The following is a 17,410-nucleotide window of genomic DNA, read 5'->3' as shown; positions in this document are numbered from 1 at the left end:
TTACCTCCTCTACAGAGATCATGTGACTGCTTTTATTTGGTTAACGTGTCCGGAAACGTTCCCAGAGGTGGATCCTGAGATGTAATGGAATAAAATATGAGAAATTCACGAATTCTTTCAATTTTGCTTCTTGAGAAGAAGCTAAACTCACAGCTCTGACATTTACATCCTAAAACAGGAGAACATCATTCATCCACAGCACATCTGTTTTCATTTTATAAAATCTTTTTTTCTCACTGTGGACCAAACACTTCACAGGTGTTTGTATTCTCAGCGGCAGTGGAAAACAAAGACTGAACCCGTTCACTGCACACTTGGTTCTTTATTGAAGTCGATCTTTTTTGGAAACTAAACAGAAATTAAACATGTTTACGTTTTCTCAGACAGTCTTCGTTATTACGCACATTTAAGGCATGAATTCGATTTTTATTGCAGTAGTGTGAGCACACTGAAATGAAAGCAGATTTCTGCATTTATCTCAAAGGATTCAGATCCAGCTTTTCTTCTGGGACTCACTTCATGCTGAGCGGAGAAAAATTTCAGCCGCAGCGGCTCGTTTTTTGATCTGCAAGAAGTGCAGCCGCTCATTTCTGAGGACGTGTCTCAGAGAGCTCATGAAGCAGAAACTGGAAACTACAGCGGCCACTTCAGTCCTGAGAGGTGACCTCTGACCTCCACTGCAGTGCGATCTGGTTTTCTTGGCAACCAAACAAAAACAGAATGTCTTTTTTTTTATTTTATTTTTTTTTAAATCCTTCTTTAACGTAAATTCTCTCCAAACAGAAAAGTCGTGTTTATCGTCTTTCGCCCATGAGTCATTTCTGTGGTTCAGCTTCATCCTTTGATGACAGCGATCGGCCTCAGTTTGATTGCCTTCTTGCTGATGCCAGCCTCGTGACACGTGTTCACCACGTCTGTCACGTTTTTGTATGATTCAGGAGCCTTAACAAAAAAAAAAAAAAAAAAAAAGTCAGACGCAAACAGAAAACAGCTTAAAGTGCATAAAAACCCACCCTGACTCCTCCCCCTCACCTCCTCCATCACCAGTTTGGGCGATGCCACCCGGATGGCAATGCCCTTGTCGGCCAGTTTGTCCAGGACGTCCTGGAAGTCCAGGTTCCTGCGTGACTTTGCTCGAGAGAGCGCTCGGCCCTGAAACAGACAGGAAGTTGCTTAAAGACATGAAACGAACCAAGGTTGACCATGTGACAGCGCGAAGGGCGCTCAGACTCGTACCGCTCCATGGCAGGTGGTCCCAAACGTCTCCATCATGCCCTGCTCGGTCCCCGTCAGGACGTAGCTGCAGGTCCCCATCGTCCCACCGATGAGCACCGGCTGACCTGTGAGCTGGAAATGGCAGCGAGTTCAGGCAAGACTCACATCATGATGGCGAGTAAACAGACGAACATGACGCGCTCTTACCTGGTAGTCGACGGGGATGAGGGGGTGGTGAGGGGGGAAGGCTCGCGTGGATCCTTTGCGGTGAACGAGCAGCGTCCTCTGCTTCCCGTCCACAATGTGCTCCTCCACTTTGGCGATGTTGTGAGAGACGTCGTAGATGACGTGCATGTCAAGGTCATCCGGCGTCGTACCGAACACTTTGGAGAAGGCCTGAAAGACACGAAAACTGCTTTTACAGACTCCGCTCACCCAAACCCTCTCCCCATAACAATCATAGCAGAATCGGGACATTATTAGACTCCACAGCAATCCGATGCCGGAAGTTCAAATTACAGAATATCCTATAAATGAAATGAAAACAAAAGAAATACACAAAAATTATGAATTAAATAAAAGTTAAAAGATTAAAAAAAATTAATAAAAAATGTAACGAAAATAAAAAACAAATGAACAGAAGCAGAAATTGAATTTTCTATCACATTAATGATTTTTACAGTTGTATTTTTATATTATTTGTGGTGCGTTTAAGTGCATTCGTCGAATCCCCGACTCGGAGTGGAACAGAGTGGGTTCATCCTCCTGATCATGGAACTCACTTCTTCATGAGAAGAGCTGCGCTTTAAGCACCATGTGAGGTCACTTCTCTTGTTAGGGCGGGTGCAGCGGTGCGTTTATGACCCGAGAGCGGCTCAGGTGAGCGTACCTGTCTGGTGAGGAAGGTCATGGAGGAGCGGTTGACCCAGGCGTAGTTTCCTGCGGCTGCCATGCCTTTCAGGTAATCCTGCCCCTCAGGAGAGTTGATTTGAGCGCAGGCCAGCTGTCGATCGTTCACCGTGATTTTGTCACGCTTCATCGCCTTCTCCATGGCAACCAGAGCATCTGTAAATATCACCAGGTGTTTTCGTTGATAATTTAAAAGGCAGAAGTGAAGGTTTGCAATATTCGGCGATCCATTTCGGCGGCACTCGTACCTGTGGCGACCTGATGCCCGAGGCCTCGGCTGCCGCTGTGGATCATCACACACACCTGGCCTTTGTGGTCAATGCCCATCTTCTTGGCGGCGTAGTCGTTGTAGATCTCATCCACCACCTGGATCTCAGCATAGTGGTTTCCTGCTCCCAAAGTGCCAAGCTGCAACACACACACACACACACACACACAGCTTTAGACACCAGCAGAGGGTTGCAGGTGTGAACACAGGTGTGAGCTGCAGGGCTACCTGCGGCAGGCCTCTCTTCTTGGCCTTGGAGGACACCTTGTTGGGGTCGGCCTGCAGCATGCGCCCGTACTCTTCGCAGTGCTCCTTATCCTCGGCCCAGGCGTAGCCCTCCCTTAGAGACCAGTCCATGCCCATTTCCAGCGCCTCCTCCAGGTCCCTGGTGACACATGCATTAGTCAGGTGACACACAGGTGAGGAGAGGCAGGTCTGTTCTGTTCTACTTACTTGGCGCCCATCGGGATGACGCCTTTGGAGCCGACTCCCACAGGGATGTGGTCGAACAGTGACTGAGCGAGCTGCTCCTTCACCGGCTGGACATCGCCCTCGTCCAGGTTTGTCCTCAGCAGGCGGACACCGCAGTTTATGTCGAAGCCCACGCCACCTGGAGGGCACATGGGAAGTACTGTTTTAACAGGGTGGGTCACAGAGTAAGTTTCATGACGGGTGACTACAGCAGGGAAATCCACAGGTTGGAAGATTTTTTTACTTCCTGCACATAGCTTCCCACCAAACTCCATTCATTTTTCATCAGGTTTTAGAGGACCCTGCTTATGTTTTATCATAGTACTTCCTACCTGGAGACACCACGGAATTGGGGTTGTCCATGTCAAAGGCTGCCATGTTCCCGATAGCAAATCCGTATCCAGAGTGGACATCTGGCAGGCCGATGGATTTCTGCCGACCAATCAGAGACACCCTGAGTACGAAGCAAAACATTTACTGTGGACACATACAGAACGGCAACACTCACGTTCACAATCCCCGGCAGCGCCGCCACATTCCCAATCTGTTTCATGGCTGGAAGGAACCCGCCCACACCTGAGGAGGAGGAACAGAGAGAAATGAGGAGGGTGGAGGTCAGGTAGAGGGGGCTCTCAGAGGGGTTCAAAGGTCACCAACCTCCTCCTCGGCAGGCATTACGAAGCTCCTCGAACATAAGCTTCTCCAGAGACTCGTTCACGTAGAAAACTCCTTCCACCTAAAGAGGAAAAGGAGGAGGAGTCAAGAGGTGACAGCAGAGGAAATAAAAGCTTTTAAGGAGCGTCCCTGCTTCGCTTTAATGATTATTCTGAATCTTTCTTCTGTGAGACAATGAAACCAACTGAAAATAAACTAAAATGGAGCAGAGTCACCTCCTCCCAGCGTCCACCCGCGGGTGGAGCAGAACAGATACACTTAAAACTTTCGTAAATCATTTTAAGCGTTTTTAAGTTTGTGCTGCTGTTCAGAATCATTTTTAGCCTCGTGCTTATTCGGCATTTCTCGGGGGTTCCGTCAGCTCCTGTGTTCTACTGTCTCTGATGTTCTCCTCTCATGCCGTGGACACCTGTGTTTAATCAAGTCACCTGCAGCTGTCAGCCCAGCCACGTTACCAGCTAGCTGTGAGCTGTTATCTGTTAGCTCGTACCTGCATGTTGGGGACGAAGCCCTTTTTGATTCTCCAGGAGGTGGAGGAGATTTTATCCAGAAACTGCAGCTCATCATTGTAACTGCGACTCATGACTCCACAAACGACCAAAAACGGCAAATCTCACTCTTTAACGCCGCGTTTCACTGGCTGTCTAATGTAAGATTAGAAAAAGAAGCCGAAGAAAAGAGTCTTCTTCGGCTTCTTTTTCTTCTACGCTCAACAGGCTGCACGCGCATTACTGCCACCTACTGTTCAGTGTTCCACGGTTATTCTCTATGCGGTATTATCCTCAGTAGAACAGCAGTGTGTGGACGTGCTCCAGGATCTCTCTGCTCCTCCTGCTCTGCGGGTTCAATTTCTGTGATGGAAACACTTCCTGCCCTCTGTGAGGAGTTCCTGCCCGTGACAGTGCTCCCACACTCACACGTGTCCTTGCTGTATTGTGAATCATAAACTAAACCCTTCCCTTTCAGTCATTTCCGACAACCTTTGCTGTCGTTCATCGATGATGTATTTATGATTTCTGGGTATTCTGGTGGCCCACGCTGCAAATAAGACACGGCCCTGTCCTCCTGAACTGTGTGTTCAGTCTGCTCTTTCCATCAGTCACTAATTTGTTTTTTCTTTTCTGATTTCTTTTTCTTGTCATGGCAATACTGTTGTGGAATAAAAGTGCTCCACATAGAGTCTTTGGCTGAATTACATCCAGCTTCTTGGCTTTTTAATCACTGAATTTTTGGAGATTCAAAGCGTCATTAAATAAATATTATATAATAAATACTGAGATGGTTACTATGGAGATAAATGACAGAGACAGACACTGCTGAGTGAGATCCACTGACTTATATTAGCAAAGAAAGAGAGAGCAGCACTGATCTGTGAATTCATTAAATGATCTCAAGATATAATAGACAGAAATAAGAAGCGGAAATTTTCAACTTAAACCATCATCTTGTTTTTCTTCTACTTTCAGCAGAAAATACAGTAAGGGTACATCTTTCACTATCTTACAATGCTGTGATTGCAGACATTTCCCAACTCTCTGTGAATGGTACTCGTGGTCAATGAGTACCATTGATCAACGGGCTTTGATCAACGGGCTTCGATCAGTGGTTATGGATCAATGATAATGAGAATTTGCATATTAATGATCAAGGAACTGACCTCACAGCCCACCGTTCATTCAGTGGGCTAGTTTCAGTTATCGTGCAAATGTACTGTTTATAATGCTGGGGAAACCCACAGTCAGCTGAGACTGAAGAAGTCACTTGAATGAGTGATGAAACGTTTCTTCCACTGACAAAGCTACGTCCAGATGAACAGAATCAACCTTTTGGGGAACATAAAATGCCGTTATTTAAACAGTATATAAAGATGATTAATTTTATCTCCCCTGCAGATTTATTCATACCAATCGAAATGTTCTGGAGAATACTCAGGATTTTATGCAGCCCGGTTGCCGTATTTGTAGTTTTACGAAAGTTTATTTTGGATAATGATTCAGGAAGTTTAGTGACAAGCCTTCAAAACAAAAGCAGAATCTACACAAAGCAACATAATGCATGCGTACATATAAATAAAAAATATAAATACATGCATCTAATTTAATAAAAGTTGTTATTTTGAAAAGTTGGGCCTTTTTACGGCATAATACATTTATTCTAACAGAATTATTACGATTTTTTTTTAAAAAAACTTTGGTTTATAAACTTTTGATTTGAGTGCCCTCGACGTGTTGTATTATGAAAATCCATCCCGGAAGCGGTGTGTGCGTGTTTTGGGGCGCTGCAGGTTTGTGTGTTTACAAAGAAGCACATGAAGAGTCGTGGATGTCTTCCCGGTAGTTCACGGTGTGAGTGTTCTTCTGTTTGACTTCCAGCTTTCAGGACTACAAACGCTCCTTAACCCGGTTAGTTAACACTAACCCGCGCTAAGCAGCAGCAGCGTCAGTGAAACGTTAGCTAACGATAAGACTGCGGAAACGAAAACGAAACGTTTGTTTTCACGCAGCTCTTTACATATTTTTCTACCTCACAGAGAACCAACGACGCTCTGAAATCAGCGCAAAATGAACGAAAATCCTCTAAATGTGACGTTTTAGCGGTAAAGCGGAGCTAAAGCTGCTAAGAAATTTCAAAACGTCATTAGTGACTCATCAAAAGTTAAATTTGGCAGATTTGTAATGAGGTTTCGTACTTAATGAGCTAAAGTTTACTGTGAGGTTTGGATTTGAATCAGAGTCACTTTGTGCACAGTAAAAATCACGTGATACTTTTTTAATATGTGCACAGATTAAATTAATGTTAGTTAAAGTTCATTAGATATTACGTCACTGTTCACTGATGATCTGATTTAGCAGCTGGAATCTTTTCACCAGACTCCATTCACTTTTTATCTGTTTTTAGTGAAATTTGACAACATATTTTTATGAGAAACACAAATACAATAAGAAACGAAAAATAAGAACCTGATAACAAAAAATGAAATAGATTAATACATACTAAAGAAATGAATACAATTACATACAAAAATAATAATTATTAGTAAAAATTAGAAATGAAACAATTAAACATTAATAGAAAGATGATTAAAATAAAGAAAAAATATAATAATAATAATAATGTCTGTGAAGGTTCTCAGAACTGAAGAAGCTTCTCGGATGAGAGGTGAAACCTCTTCAAGTAACTTAAAGAAGTCCAGACTCTTTTCTTTGCAAGCTCCTTTGAATAATAATAATAATAATAATAATAAAGGAATAAAACAAAGTTGCATATAAATAAAATATTAAATACAACATGGAAATAAAATTATATGAAAAATCAGACTGCGTGATATAAAATCCAAACATGTGAATACAGTTCTGTTAAGAGCATCATGGCCCTCTGCAGTCTGTGCATTACTTAGTGTGAGTCCTCTTCCTGTGTCTGTGTGTGAGCAGCATCATGAAGCTGCGAGTTCGAATCAACAGGCAGACCAGCCGGGTGGAGTTACTTGGAGAAGATCCCAGTTTGAAAGAGCTCAGAGATCACATCCAGGAGATGCTGTTGTCCTCACATGGACTCAGGTCGGTGCTGCACATGTCTAACTCTGTAATCTGAGTTGTGGTTTATAAAGTTTCAGTTATTTGACTCCCTACTTGCGCTTCAGTTCAGACACAGAGTTTGGTTTGTCTCTGAACGGCTCCAAGCTGCTCACGGACACTGCTCAGACTTTGGCATCCTGCGGCATCGTGTCCGGAGATTTGATCTGTGTCCATCTGCCTCAGTCTGAAGCCACAGCTGCCGCCGGTTCAACCAGCTCAGCCTCGTCTACAAGCTCCACCTACACGGCAGCCAAGAGCTCTGCAAACCAGAGGCAAAGCCAGCAGACCCCCATCATGGCCTCCACTCAGGTATGATGTTCACCTCCAGCAGGTTGTTCAGGTGGGCTGGATAGGTGTGTGAGACATATCGAGCCTGTTTCCAGTCCATGTGTGGGAGGTCAGTCTACACAGACTGTAGACTGCCTCGGCCAGAGATCAGAAACAGGCCCAGAAAGCATCCACATACTTCTGGCTTCAGTGCACAGTTTCTGTTTTACTTTCTCGTGTTTTTATGAGCTGAATTATAACATAAAATAATTCGCAAATACAGACACACCACAGAGCACACAGCAAGGGTTAAAGCTGGTTTAAAGGGCCACACCCCCCTCACAGCTTCTCTTCTGTGGATCCACACGAGGACACACTTAATTTCACATCATCCAACACTGATGACACTCTGACTCATCTCAGTTTGCATCAGCAGCATCAGACTGAAAGTGTTTAGGTGAACCAGCTGTGCCTCTGAAACCTGAGATGTTTTGTTTGGAGCTGGACGAATTCACAGGTTCAAAAGCTTTCTCACCTGATACTTACAAGCTTTCAGGGAACTTTGGATTAAAGAACAGTTAAAAGTCATGGGCGTGCCAGCCTTCATCGTGGAAGCACCGGCTCTCTCGCAGCAGTAGAAATCTTCACATCTGGAAAGCTGCAGGAGTCTAACGGAGCATTTTCAGACACATCCTCAGCTTCACATCACCAGACACATTTTTAAATAGCGAAGTCTCAGTCAGCCTGAGAAGCATTTATATATTTGGTGCTTGGGGCGCTTTTAAATCCTTACAGATGTGCGTCTCATGAACAGCTGGAGAGAAAAACAAAGTTCTGCAAAGGTTTAAAAGGATGAGCTTTACCCATTGCAGGAGATGGTCTCCAGTGTTACTGGTGCCAAAAAATAAAAACAAACTCACTGGAAGAGCATAGTGGGCGTTAAATCTGTGTAATGGTTTGATGGTATTTTAAAATTCCCTATCATTCTGAAAATGAAGACAAACACTGATTTATAATCGTACGGTGTTCCACAAGGTTCCCATCCAGGCCCCTTGCTGTTTGTCTTTTACAGTTGTCACCACAAGTATTTGAAAACTGACAGAGCCTTGGTAGTTTAGCCTCGTGGGTCATCACAGAATATTTCATATCAAACAATAAGACTTTGAGCTTTAACTCGAGAAGACAACAAAGTGTTGCGTTGACTGTTCAGGAATTTCAGCCAATTACAGTCCTGCATTTTCAAAGGCTGGTCAGCAGAGGCATCATTGTTCACATACTTATGGATCTGACTGTGTTTTGATGTTTGTGGTCAGCTGTAACATTAAAGGAGATCAGCCTTGACCTGTTTATGGCAGGTTGTTGTTTTTGATGTTGTTCATGTCTGTTTTATATTTTAAGTTATTATAACAAAGAAACAACAGCAGATTATTTTAGCCTGTGCCGCGTCACTCATCAGACCTGACGATGGGGCGTAGACGTGCCCAAGCTCACAGTTTTGTTGTTGGTAAACAGCCGAGCAGCAGCAGCAGTGTCAGTGGGGCTGCCGGTCCTGCAGTCCTTTCAGAGTCCCAGCCGTCCTGTGAGATGCTGGACTCTGAATCTTCAGCCTCCATCTGGGAGCCAATGCTGTGCAGTGAGGCCGAGGAGGGTCAGGCACCACTCTCTCTGGAGCTCCTGTACCACACGGCCCAGCCAACAAGTCCCAATGATGCCATCATGGTGGCCGGACATCTCCTGATGCTCGAGACTGGGTTCATTGCTCAGGTGAGGCGAGGGGGACAGGTTAATATCCTGCTGAGTAAACAGGTGAAGGCAGACGCTTTGAGTAAGTGTGTGCGCCTCCACAGGGCACCGAGCTGAAGCCCGGTGAGATGCCTGCTGGATGGAGGTGTGCAGGTGGAGTCTACAAGCTGCAGTACACTCATCCTCTGTGTGAGAGCAGCCTGGCCTCGGTGGTGGCTGTGTGCATGGGCCCAATGCTCGTCATGAACAGTGAGTCCTCTTTAAATGGGCTGAATTTATTTTTCTTTGACCTTTTAGTGTTCAACTCCCACTGTGTTTCTGACCTTTTTCTTCTTCATGCAGCGACTCTGAAGGTTACAGAAACGGTCGACACTGTCCGCAAACTATGTCTGAATGCATCCAGCTACGTGACCAATGAGTGGCCAGGTAAAGCTGTGATTGGTTGGCATAACGCCACCAGCACAGGAGCGTCTTTGATTAATTTTCTGTGTCTGATGTTGTTCAGGAGGAAGTGCTGCAGCAGCATTTAAAGACCTCAGCAAACTGTCCCGACTCTTCAAAGACCAGCTGGCGTACCCACTGATCGCCACCGCCAGAGAAGGTAACGCCCCCTCTCAGATGAGTCACAACATGTTGGTGCTGACATCATCCAGTTCATCAGCTTTAATCAGAGAAAACCTCAGAGAAGTTAAATTGCTGTGAACATTAGCCATGTTACAGCTTTTAGTGAGTTTAAGAAAGATTTTATTTAAATCGATGTTCAATTTCATTAAAATTAAAATGTAAAACTCAAAATCCCACTCATAAAAAACATACAGGGCAAAGAGAATTATATTAACCAATCAAAATCTTAATGAAAGTTATTTAAAGTTATACAAAATTAAAAGATTACTCCTTGAATTTGCAGCTTTATTATAAATTTTAAGACATTTTGACATGTAATTAAAGCGTCTCTTAAACTGTTCACTTGCATTATGTAAGGGGATTACATTATTAAATAACTTCACCATAAATTAGCAGTAAGTGCCTCTAAAAGTCAAATTTATTCTGTATTTTATCACCTAGGGCAGGGGTGTCAAACTCCAGACCTCGGGGGCCGGTGTCCTGCAGGTTTTAGATCTCACCCAGGGTCAACACACCTGAAACAAATGATTAGTTCATTACCAGGCCTCTGGAGAACTTCAAGACATGTTGAGGAGGTCATTTAGTGATTTACATCAGCTGTGTTGGATCAAGGACACATCTAAAACCTGCAGGACATCTGCCCTCGAGGCCTGGAGTTCGACACCTGTGACCTACGGTGTTCCCCAGGGTTCCAGTTTAGGTCCTCTGGTGTTTGACTTCTATGTGCTTCGAACTGAGAAGATTAGCAGCTTTAAAAGTTACATGTAGATGACACTCAATTTTACGTTTCTTATGATCAAAACATATTTTGATCGAAATCCCATTTTATCAACTACATCATCTTATTTAAATACCAAAGAACAAATAACTTTTATTTGTAGTAAAAAAGTGTTGGATAAAGAACTTATATGAGTGTCCATGAAAGGTTTCATCCCAACCTTTGAAGCCATGAGTTAAAAAAAAAAAAAAAAAAAAAAAAGGATTACAGATTATTTTGCCATCTTAAATTCGTTTTTTACTTTCAGACTTGAGTTCATACAGAGTTTCCTTTTCTAGTTTTTCTTTTCACACAAACTCATTTGTTTTGTAATAAACTATTTCATGTTAATATCCCGAAGAATTCTAGTAAAATCTGTCCCGAAACATTTGGGAAGCTGCTTTAGAGGAACAGCTTGTTTGACTCATATGAGCTTGAGTCGCGTTTTCATTGATGATGTTTCTCTGTAAGCAGATGCTAACGTGCTAACATGCTAATGTCTGGTACTGACAGTCTGTGATGTGTTTCAGCGATGGCTCTCCCCGTGGCGTTCGGTCTGCCTGCTCTTCCTCCGGAGCTGCTCCTCCGAGTCCTCCGCCTGCTCGACGTTCGCTCTGTGGTCAGACTGTCGGCGGTAAGCCGGCACTTCAACGTCGCCACAGCAGACTCGTCGCTGTGGAGACACCTGTACCGCCGCGACTTCGCAGGTGGAAAAAGAGTCCCTAAAACTATTTCATTTATTTTTAAAATTATTTCTGCAAATTTCTCTAACTATGGGTCAAATGTTCCACTGACACTGTTTAAATGTTCTTTTTCATGTGCTTTTTAGATGTTCTTGATTTTTTTTCTATTTTTCACCCTTAGAACACCCTTAACTTATTAAAACCTGTTATAATGTCTTAATTTACTTATTAATTAAATAATTTTCAGTGAAGTTTTAAACAGCTTACTCTACATTAAATATTAGAATCTGAATAAGATAATTTAAATGACAGCATTAAAAAAGAAAATAACATTTAAAAAATGTAAAAACAAATCAGTCATTATTTTCTCCACAAATAAGCAGAAATTGTGGGGGAAACACCTGAATGTCCACCGTGTTTAAGATAGTTTTTAGAAATAAATAAACTAAAAAGTATCAAAATATTTTCTAAATTTACACAGATTTGAAGTTGTGAAATGAGTCAATTAAATTTATTGATTGATTCATTGTGATTGTCCAGTTTTTCAACAAAATCATTATAATTAAAGTGACTGATTGTGTTTGCCGTTTTTCAGATTCAGGCTCAGGCAGATCCAGAGACACAGACTGGAAAGAGGTGAGAAACACACTTCATCAAAGTAAATAACTAAAGAACTGTAAACTCTTAAAACCTCCTAATGTGTCGTTTTTAATATGAATATTTTAAGGTAATAATAAATTAGACTAATGTGGGGCAGATTGATGATAGCTCGCAGAATTTAAGCTTTAATGTGATTTGTTGTTGATTTTTTTTTTGGGGGATTTTTTGTGTAAATAATTTAATTTGTTTTTATTTGTTTTCCAGCTCTACAAAAAGTCGTACAAGTTTCGCTCTGAACTTCGAAACGCTGCCCCGACCCGCCCCCGCCCCCTCCTGCCTTTCCATCCAGGAGACATCTTCCACCCCATCCCCTACCCTCACTTCCCCCCGGTGCCGGGCATCATCGGTGGAGAATACGATCAGCGACCAAACCTGCCCCATGGCCTACTCCCCCGCCCCCGCTACGACCCCATAGGCCCGCTCGCAGACCCGCACAGACGACCTCGCCACGACTTCCACAGAATCCGACCAACAGGAGGGCGACCTTCAGACATCCGACGAGGATTCATCTGATCACTCCGTCACTGATCACATATCAATGACAACTTCCTGTTTGACTCCGGGTTGACAAAAATTCATTTTCACAATAAAATCAGAATTTAAAACATTCTGTCTGGGAATCATTTATAACCTCACAACTGAACAAAATCTTTAAATCCTTTTATTCCACAAAGACAAAAAAGTAAACATTTTAATTTAAAGTTATAATTTTATGTGACAGCCATTTATTTATGGGTTAAACATCAAACAGAAGAAGTTTGAAAAATGTCAATTAAAAAATGCAATCTACAGGGTGGGCCATTTATATGGATACACCGTAATAACATGGGAATGGTTGGTGATATTAAAGTCCTGTTTGTGGCACATTAGTATATGTGAGGGGGCAAACTCCTCAAGATGGGTGGTGACCATGGTGGCCATTTAGAAGTCGGCCATCTTGGATACAACTTTTGTTTTTTCAATAGGAAGAGGGTCATGTGACACATCAAACTTATTGGTAATGTCACAAGAAAAACAATGGTGTGCTTGGTTTCAACGTAACTTTATTCTTTCATGAGTTATTTACAAGTTTCTGACCACTTACAAAATGTGTTCACTGTGCTGCCCATTGTGTTGGATTGTCAATGCAACCCTCTTCTCCCACTCTTCACACACTGATGGCAACACCGCAGGAGAAATGCCAGCACAGGCATCCAGTATCCGTAGTTTCAGGTGCTGCACATCTCGTATCTTCACACCATAGACAATTGCCTTCAGATGACCCCAAAGATAAAAGTCTAAGGGGGTCAGATCGGGAGACTTTGGGGGCCATTCAACTGGCCCACGACGACCAATCCACTTTCCAGGAAACTGTTCATCTAGGAATGCTCGGACCTGGCACCCAGAATGTGGTGGTGCACCATCTTGCTGGAAAAACTCAGGGAACGTGCCAGCTTCAGTGCATAAAGAGGGAAACACATCATCATGTAGCAATTTCAAATATCCAGTGACCTTGAGGTTTCCATTGATGAAGAATGGACCCACTATCGTTGTACCCCATATACCACACCAAACCATCACTTTTGTTGGTCCAACAGTCTTGGAGGGATCCATCCAATGTGGGTTAGTGTCAGACCAATAGCGGTGGTTTTGTTTGTTAACTTCACCATTCACATAAAAGTTTGCCTCATCACTGAACAAAATCTTCTGCGTGAACTGAGGGTCCTGTTCCAATTTTTGTTTTGCCCATTCTGCAAATTCTGTGCGCCGATCTGGGTCATCCTCATTGAGATGCTGCAGTAGCTGGAGTTTGTAAGGGTGCCATTTGTGAGTAGCTAATATCCACCGAAGGGATGTTCGACTAATGCCACTCTGTGACATGCGGCGAGTGCTACGCTGTGGGCTCTTGCTGAATGAAGCTAGAACAGCCACTGATGTTTCTTCATTAGTGACAGTTTTCTTGCAAATCCAACACTGAACCAGTTTCACAAAACTTAGCAAGCAGTTTGCTAACTGTAGCATGGGCGATGGGTGGTCTCGTAGGGTGTCTTGCATTGAAATCTGCTGCAATGACCCGGTTACTGCGTTCACCAGATATCAACACAATTTCGATCCGCTCCTCACGTGTTAACCTCTTCGACATGTCAATGGCTGTGAACAAAGAGAAACTTGGAAATAACTCATATATTCTTATAGTAGTATGTAAAATTATTGCTATAGGTTGTAGTATTATTATATCCTTATAGTTATTTTATATCCCTATATTTAAATAATGTTTTCATATCTGTAACACAAAATTATCAGTAGAAAACATGAGATTTTACTTTACAATGTTCTTTAAATCTTTATTTTTGTCTAAAAAGTTTATTCATAAACTTTATTATTAATTAAATGATTCATGTCAAAAATATATAATGATATTAAACGAGTAAGTACAAAAATGAAATATTAATTTCATTAGTTTCCAATATTTTTAACACGCTTATCCCTCTACTGCATAGCGTTGCCCTGAGGCAACAAACCACATTTTCATGCCTCACACTGGGCCTTCAAAAAAACTTTTTTTTTTTTGTCAAATAATGCGACAACTTTCCAATAAAAGGATGAGTTGAAGGTGGTGTGACTTTCATTTTTTTGGGGGGGGGGCTGCATTACATGAGAGACATCTCCATTAGAAGGTAAGATAAAGATCACTATTTTACATCATTATAGTAATAATAATAATAATAATAATAATAATAATAATAATAATAATAATAGTAATAATAATAATAATGGTTTGCATTTATATAGCGCTTTAGTGAAATAAATGTATATAAAAAACACTTGTATGTGCATGAATATGTTAAGAAGTATATTTGATTGTTTGTTCTACTTTTTAAAATTTATTTATACAGTAAAACTGTTAATTTTCATTCTTTGCCTCAAGGCAACACTGTGGAGTTAGCCTAATTTTTTTCAGGCAAAATAATGCATATGTGTGTAGAGATGTGTTTGTGTGAATTTATAGGATCATAGTCACTGTTTTTTACTTTACAATCTACTGATAATTACAGGACATGGACGTAAAAACCTTTTATGCAAGGAAACCAAGGGAATGTGCAGTTAGGGACATTCCCTCAGAAAGTGAGGACAGTGAGCTTTCAGGGAGTGACAGGGAAGTGGAGGAGTGGATCCCTGAATCAGGTTTGAGGGACACTTAGGAGCTCAGGGGTCAGTTGGTAAAGTAATTGTGTGTGTGTGTGTGTGTGTGTGTGTGTGTGTGTGTGTGTGTGTGTGTGTGTGTGTGTGTGTGTGTGTGTGTGTGTATTACTTATTGTTGTGGGGACACAAATCTGTTTACACACTCACATTGTGATGTCTCGCCTACTTTATGGGGACAAATGGCAAGGTAAATCATTACATTTTAGGGTGAAGGCTTGAGTCAGGTTTAGGGTAAGGTTAGGGTTAGGTTCAGGCAGGTAGTTGTGATGGGTCAGGATAAGTCTCCAGGAAGTGAATGGAAGTTAATGGAAAGTGATGGAAACACAACATGTGTGTGTGTGTGTGTGTATGTGTGTGCGCGCAGGCGTGTATGGGGTTAGGATCAAATGTCGGATGTATTTTGGTGGTTTATTGTTCTGTGAAATGTTTACATTGTTTATTTGTTGTTTGATTATTGGTTCATCCTTGTTGTACTAATAAAACTTATTATAGAATAACTTCGTTTTGACTACCCTTGTCGCACAATGTTGCCTTGAAGCAACAAACCAATATCTGTTTGGGGTGGGGGGTGGGGGGGGGGGGGGGGGGGTCAAACTTTATGATTGATATATTATTAGGGACCCTAAAGCTCCCCCAAAATACGGTGAAATATTTTTTTCCCCCACAAAATTAAATAGTCATGCAATAGAGGGTTTTAATAAATCCCTTTGAAAAGTATTTATTATTTATCTACAGTACAAGAAAAAAAGTCATTTATTTTCGTTATATATTTTATTTTATTCAATTATTTATTTACGTTCCGCGACTTTATCTCGTAAAACAATGACGTAATCCTTTGTCTTGAACAAAGGGTGTATTTGTTTACATGCACTGCTTTGTCCGGCGCTGAGGTCTGGTTTCTGTGTGCGGGGTTTGCTGCGGGACGACGCTGATGTTTTGCAGAATTCCGTGACTGTCACAAACTGGGACCTGATCGCGCCTTCAGTGAAATTCAAAGGTTCATTTCTCAGGCTTGAAGCCGTTAGTGAACTGAAGCTGAAATATGACCAGATGATTTATGACGACTCACAGAGACGCAGATTTTCAGTGTTTTACACTCGAATTGCTCTCCTTTCTCTTTGCCGGCCAGCAGGGCGGGGACTGTCTTCGCATTACAAACAACAGTAACAAGGGTGTGTTTGATTTATTAACTGCTGAGCCCCGGAGGATTGTAGACCAGCGACATCCTGCAGGACCAAAGGGATTGTTTCCCTTTTTTTATTAAGTTCCATATACATCAATATTTCTTCAGTTGTAATACAAAAAAAAAAGGAAAAGAAAATCAAATCAAAATCTGATGATTTTTTTTGTGTTTTTTTGTTTTGTTAAACAAACAGGGCAGGAACCTTCAAATACATCATCCTTCTCAGTCACTACTGCAAAGCAACTCATTTACAATAGCTTATTACTTTCAGTAGGTTATAGAAGTTTAACCAAGCAGACTATCGATGTCCAGATAATTAGTACTTAAACGATCTTTCATGCCACATCAGACTAAACAATGAGTGGAAATGGGAGAAAAAACATTGCTCCCCCTTCTCATTTAATTTAGTTTTGAAGTTTAGATTCAATAAACTTATATAAATGTTTAAATTAAAAGAAAAAAATGCAGTCTTTATTTAATTATTTTATTTCTCATATATTTCATTTTCAGCTCCCAGTTTAATAAGAAAATTATCTTGAACCGTTTCCTTAATGTCATAACTGGAATTTTCTGTTGCAATTTAAAATTCATCTAATAGTTTTTAGTTCTTATCAAAATTTATACTTTATAAACTTCGTTTTATAATTTTTCAAAAATATATATTTTAATTTAACTTTGTATCTTAAATATTTCTTGTTTTCTTTATTGAAATTTTTTTTTCTTGAATCTGATTTAATATTTTTAAAAGCTTGTGTTTTATATTTTAACTTTTTCTTTTACATTTGTCGGTCATTTGGAACAAATTTAATAACACCTCAATGCACCCTGTCACTTTTGTATACCACGACATATGAATGAATACATCCTTTTGTATTCATTTATTTTCTATATTTATCTTTATCTTTATACCTCTATATCTATCTATTTATCTTAATATTTATCCATCAATATCTATTTTTCTACACTAATTTTATTGAAGTGCTTGATGTTTGTTGTATAGTTTCTGCTATGACAGCTCAATTTCCCTCTCGGATTAACAAAGTCTCTGATTCTGATTCATGTTTATTTTTGTTTTACATTTTGTTTTGTTTTAAATTTGTCCACTTTTTCTATTGTTTATTTAAGCTTTTGTTAAACAGTTTGTTTTATTTTATTATTGTTTATTTCGTCCAAAGTTTGGGTATTTTTGTTCAGGCG

At 41.1% G+C, this 17,410-nt stretch overlaps 2 protein-coding genes across 2 annotated transcripts; one reads left to right on the top strand and one right to left on the bottom strand.

Moving 5' to 3' along the window:
* Positions 1–310: 310 nt before the first annotated feature.
* On the bottom strand, positions 311–4,213 carry rtcb (RNA 2',3'-cyclic phosphate and 5'-OH ligase). Its single transcript, XM_085375912.1, has 12 exons — positions 4,029–4,213; positions 3,521–3,599; positions 3,372–3,439; positions 3,196–3,295; positions 2,846–3,002; positions 2,621–2,777; positions 2,373–2,532; positions 2,105–2,280; positions 1,423–1,611; positions 1,237–1,347; positions 1,033–1,152; positions 311–942 (listed from the first exon to the last, which is right to left on the bottom strand). Exons 1-12 carry the CDS (start codon positions 4,119–4,121, stop codon positions 835–837), a joined length of 1,518 nt encoding a protein of 505 aa, XP_085232038.1. The 5' UTR covers positions 4,122–4,213; the 3' UTR covers positions 311–834.
* Positions 4,214–5,832: 1,619 nt separating this feature from the next.
* Positions 5,833–12,360, top strand: fbxo7 (F-box protein 7). The gene is made up of 10 exons (XM_085376295.1): positions 5,833–5,940; positions 6,970–7,095; positions 7,179–7,422; positions 8,893–9,144; positions 9,228–9,372; positions 9,466–9,549; positions 9,629–9,724; positions 11,035–11,211; positions 11,783–11,823; positions 12,052–12,360. Exons 2-10 carry the CDS (start codon positions 6,974–6,976, stop codon positions 12,358–12,360), a joined length of 1,470 nt encoding a protein of 489 aa, XP_085232421.1. The 5' UTR covers positions 5,833–5,940; positions 6,970–6,973.
* Positions 12,361–17,410: the final 5,050 nt, after the last annotated feature.

Source organism: Diplotaxodon limnothrissa, linkage group LG17 (assembly GCF_057381915.1).
Source record: "Diplotaxodon limnothrissa isolate DT_005_m linkage group LG17, D_limnothrissa_male_GT1.1, whole genome shotgun sequence".
Lineage (NCBI taxonomy): Eukaryota > Metazoa > Chordata > Actinopteri > Cichliformes > Cichlidae > Diplotaxodon > Diplotaxodon limnothrissa.
The sequence above is the reverse complement of the archived record's forward strand: the minus strand, read 5'-3'. Positions and strand labels throughout refer to the sequence as shown.

Bases quoted from the DNA above. Each gene is read 5' to 3' on its own strand.
- fbxo7 (XM_085376295.1), top strand. From the start codon at position 6,974: ATGAAGCTGCGAGTTCGAATCAACAGGCAGACCAGCCGGGTGGAGTTA. The intron at 9,550-9,628 runs GTAAAGCTGTGA...GATGTTGTTCAG, and splicing joins CGTGACCAATGAGTGGCCAG to GAGGAAGTGCTGCAGCAGCA. The intron at 11,824-12,051 runs GTGAGAAACACA...TTTGTTTTCCAG, and splicing joins GAGACACAGACTGGAAAGAG to CTCTACAAAAAGTCGTACAA.
- rtcb (XM_085375912.1), bottom strand. From the start codon at position 4,121: ATGAGTCGCAGTTACAATGATGAGCTGCAGTTTCTGGATAAAATCTCC. The intron at 1,348-1,422 runs GTAAGAGCGCGT...TGCCATTTCCAG, and splicing joins TCATCCCCGTCGACTACCAG to CTCACAGGTCAGCCGGTGCT. The intron at 943-1,032 runs GTGAGGGGGAGG...TTTTTTGTTAAG, and splicing joins CCAAACTGGTGATGGAGGAG to GCTCCTGAATCATACAAAAA.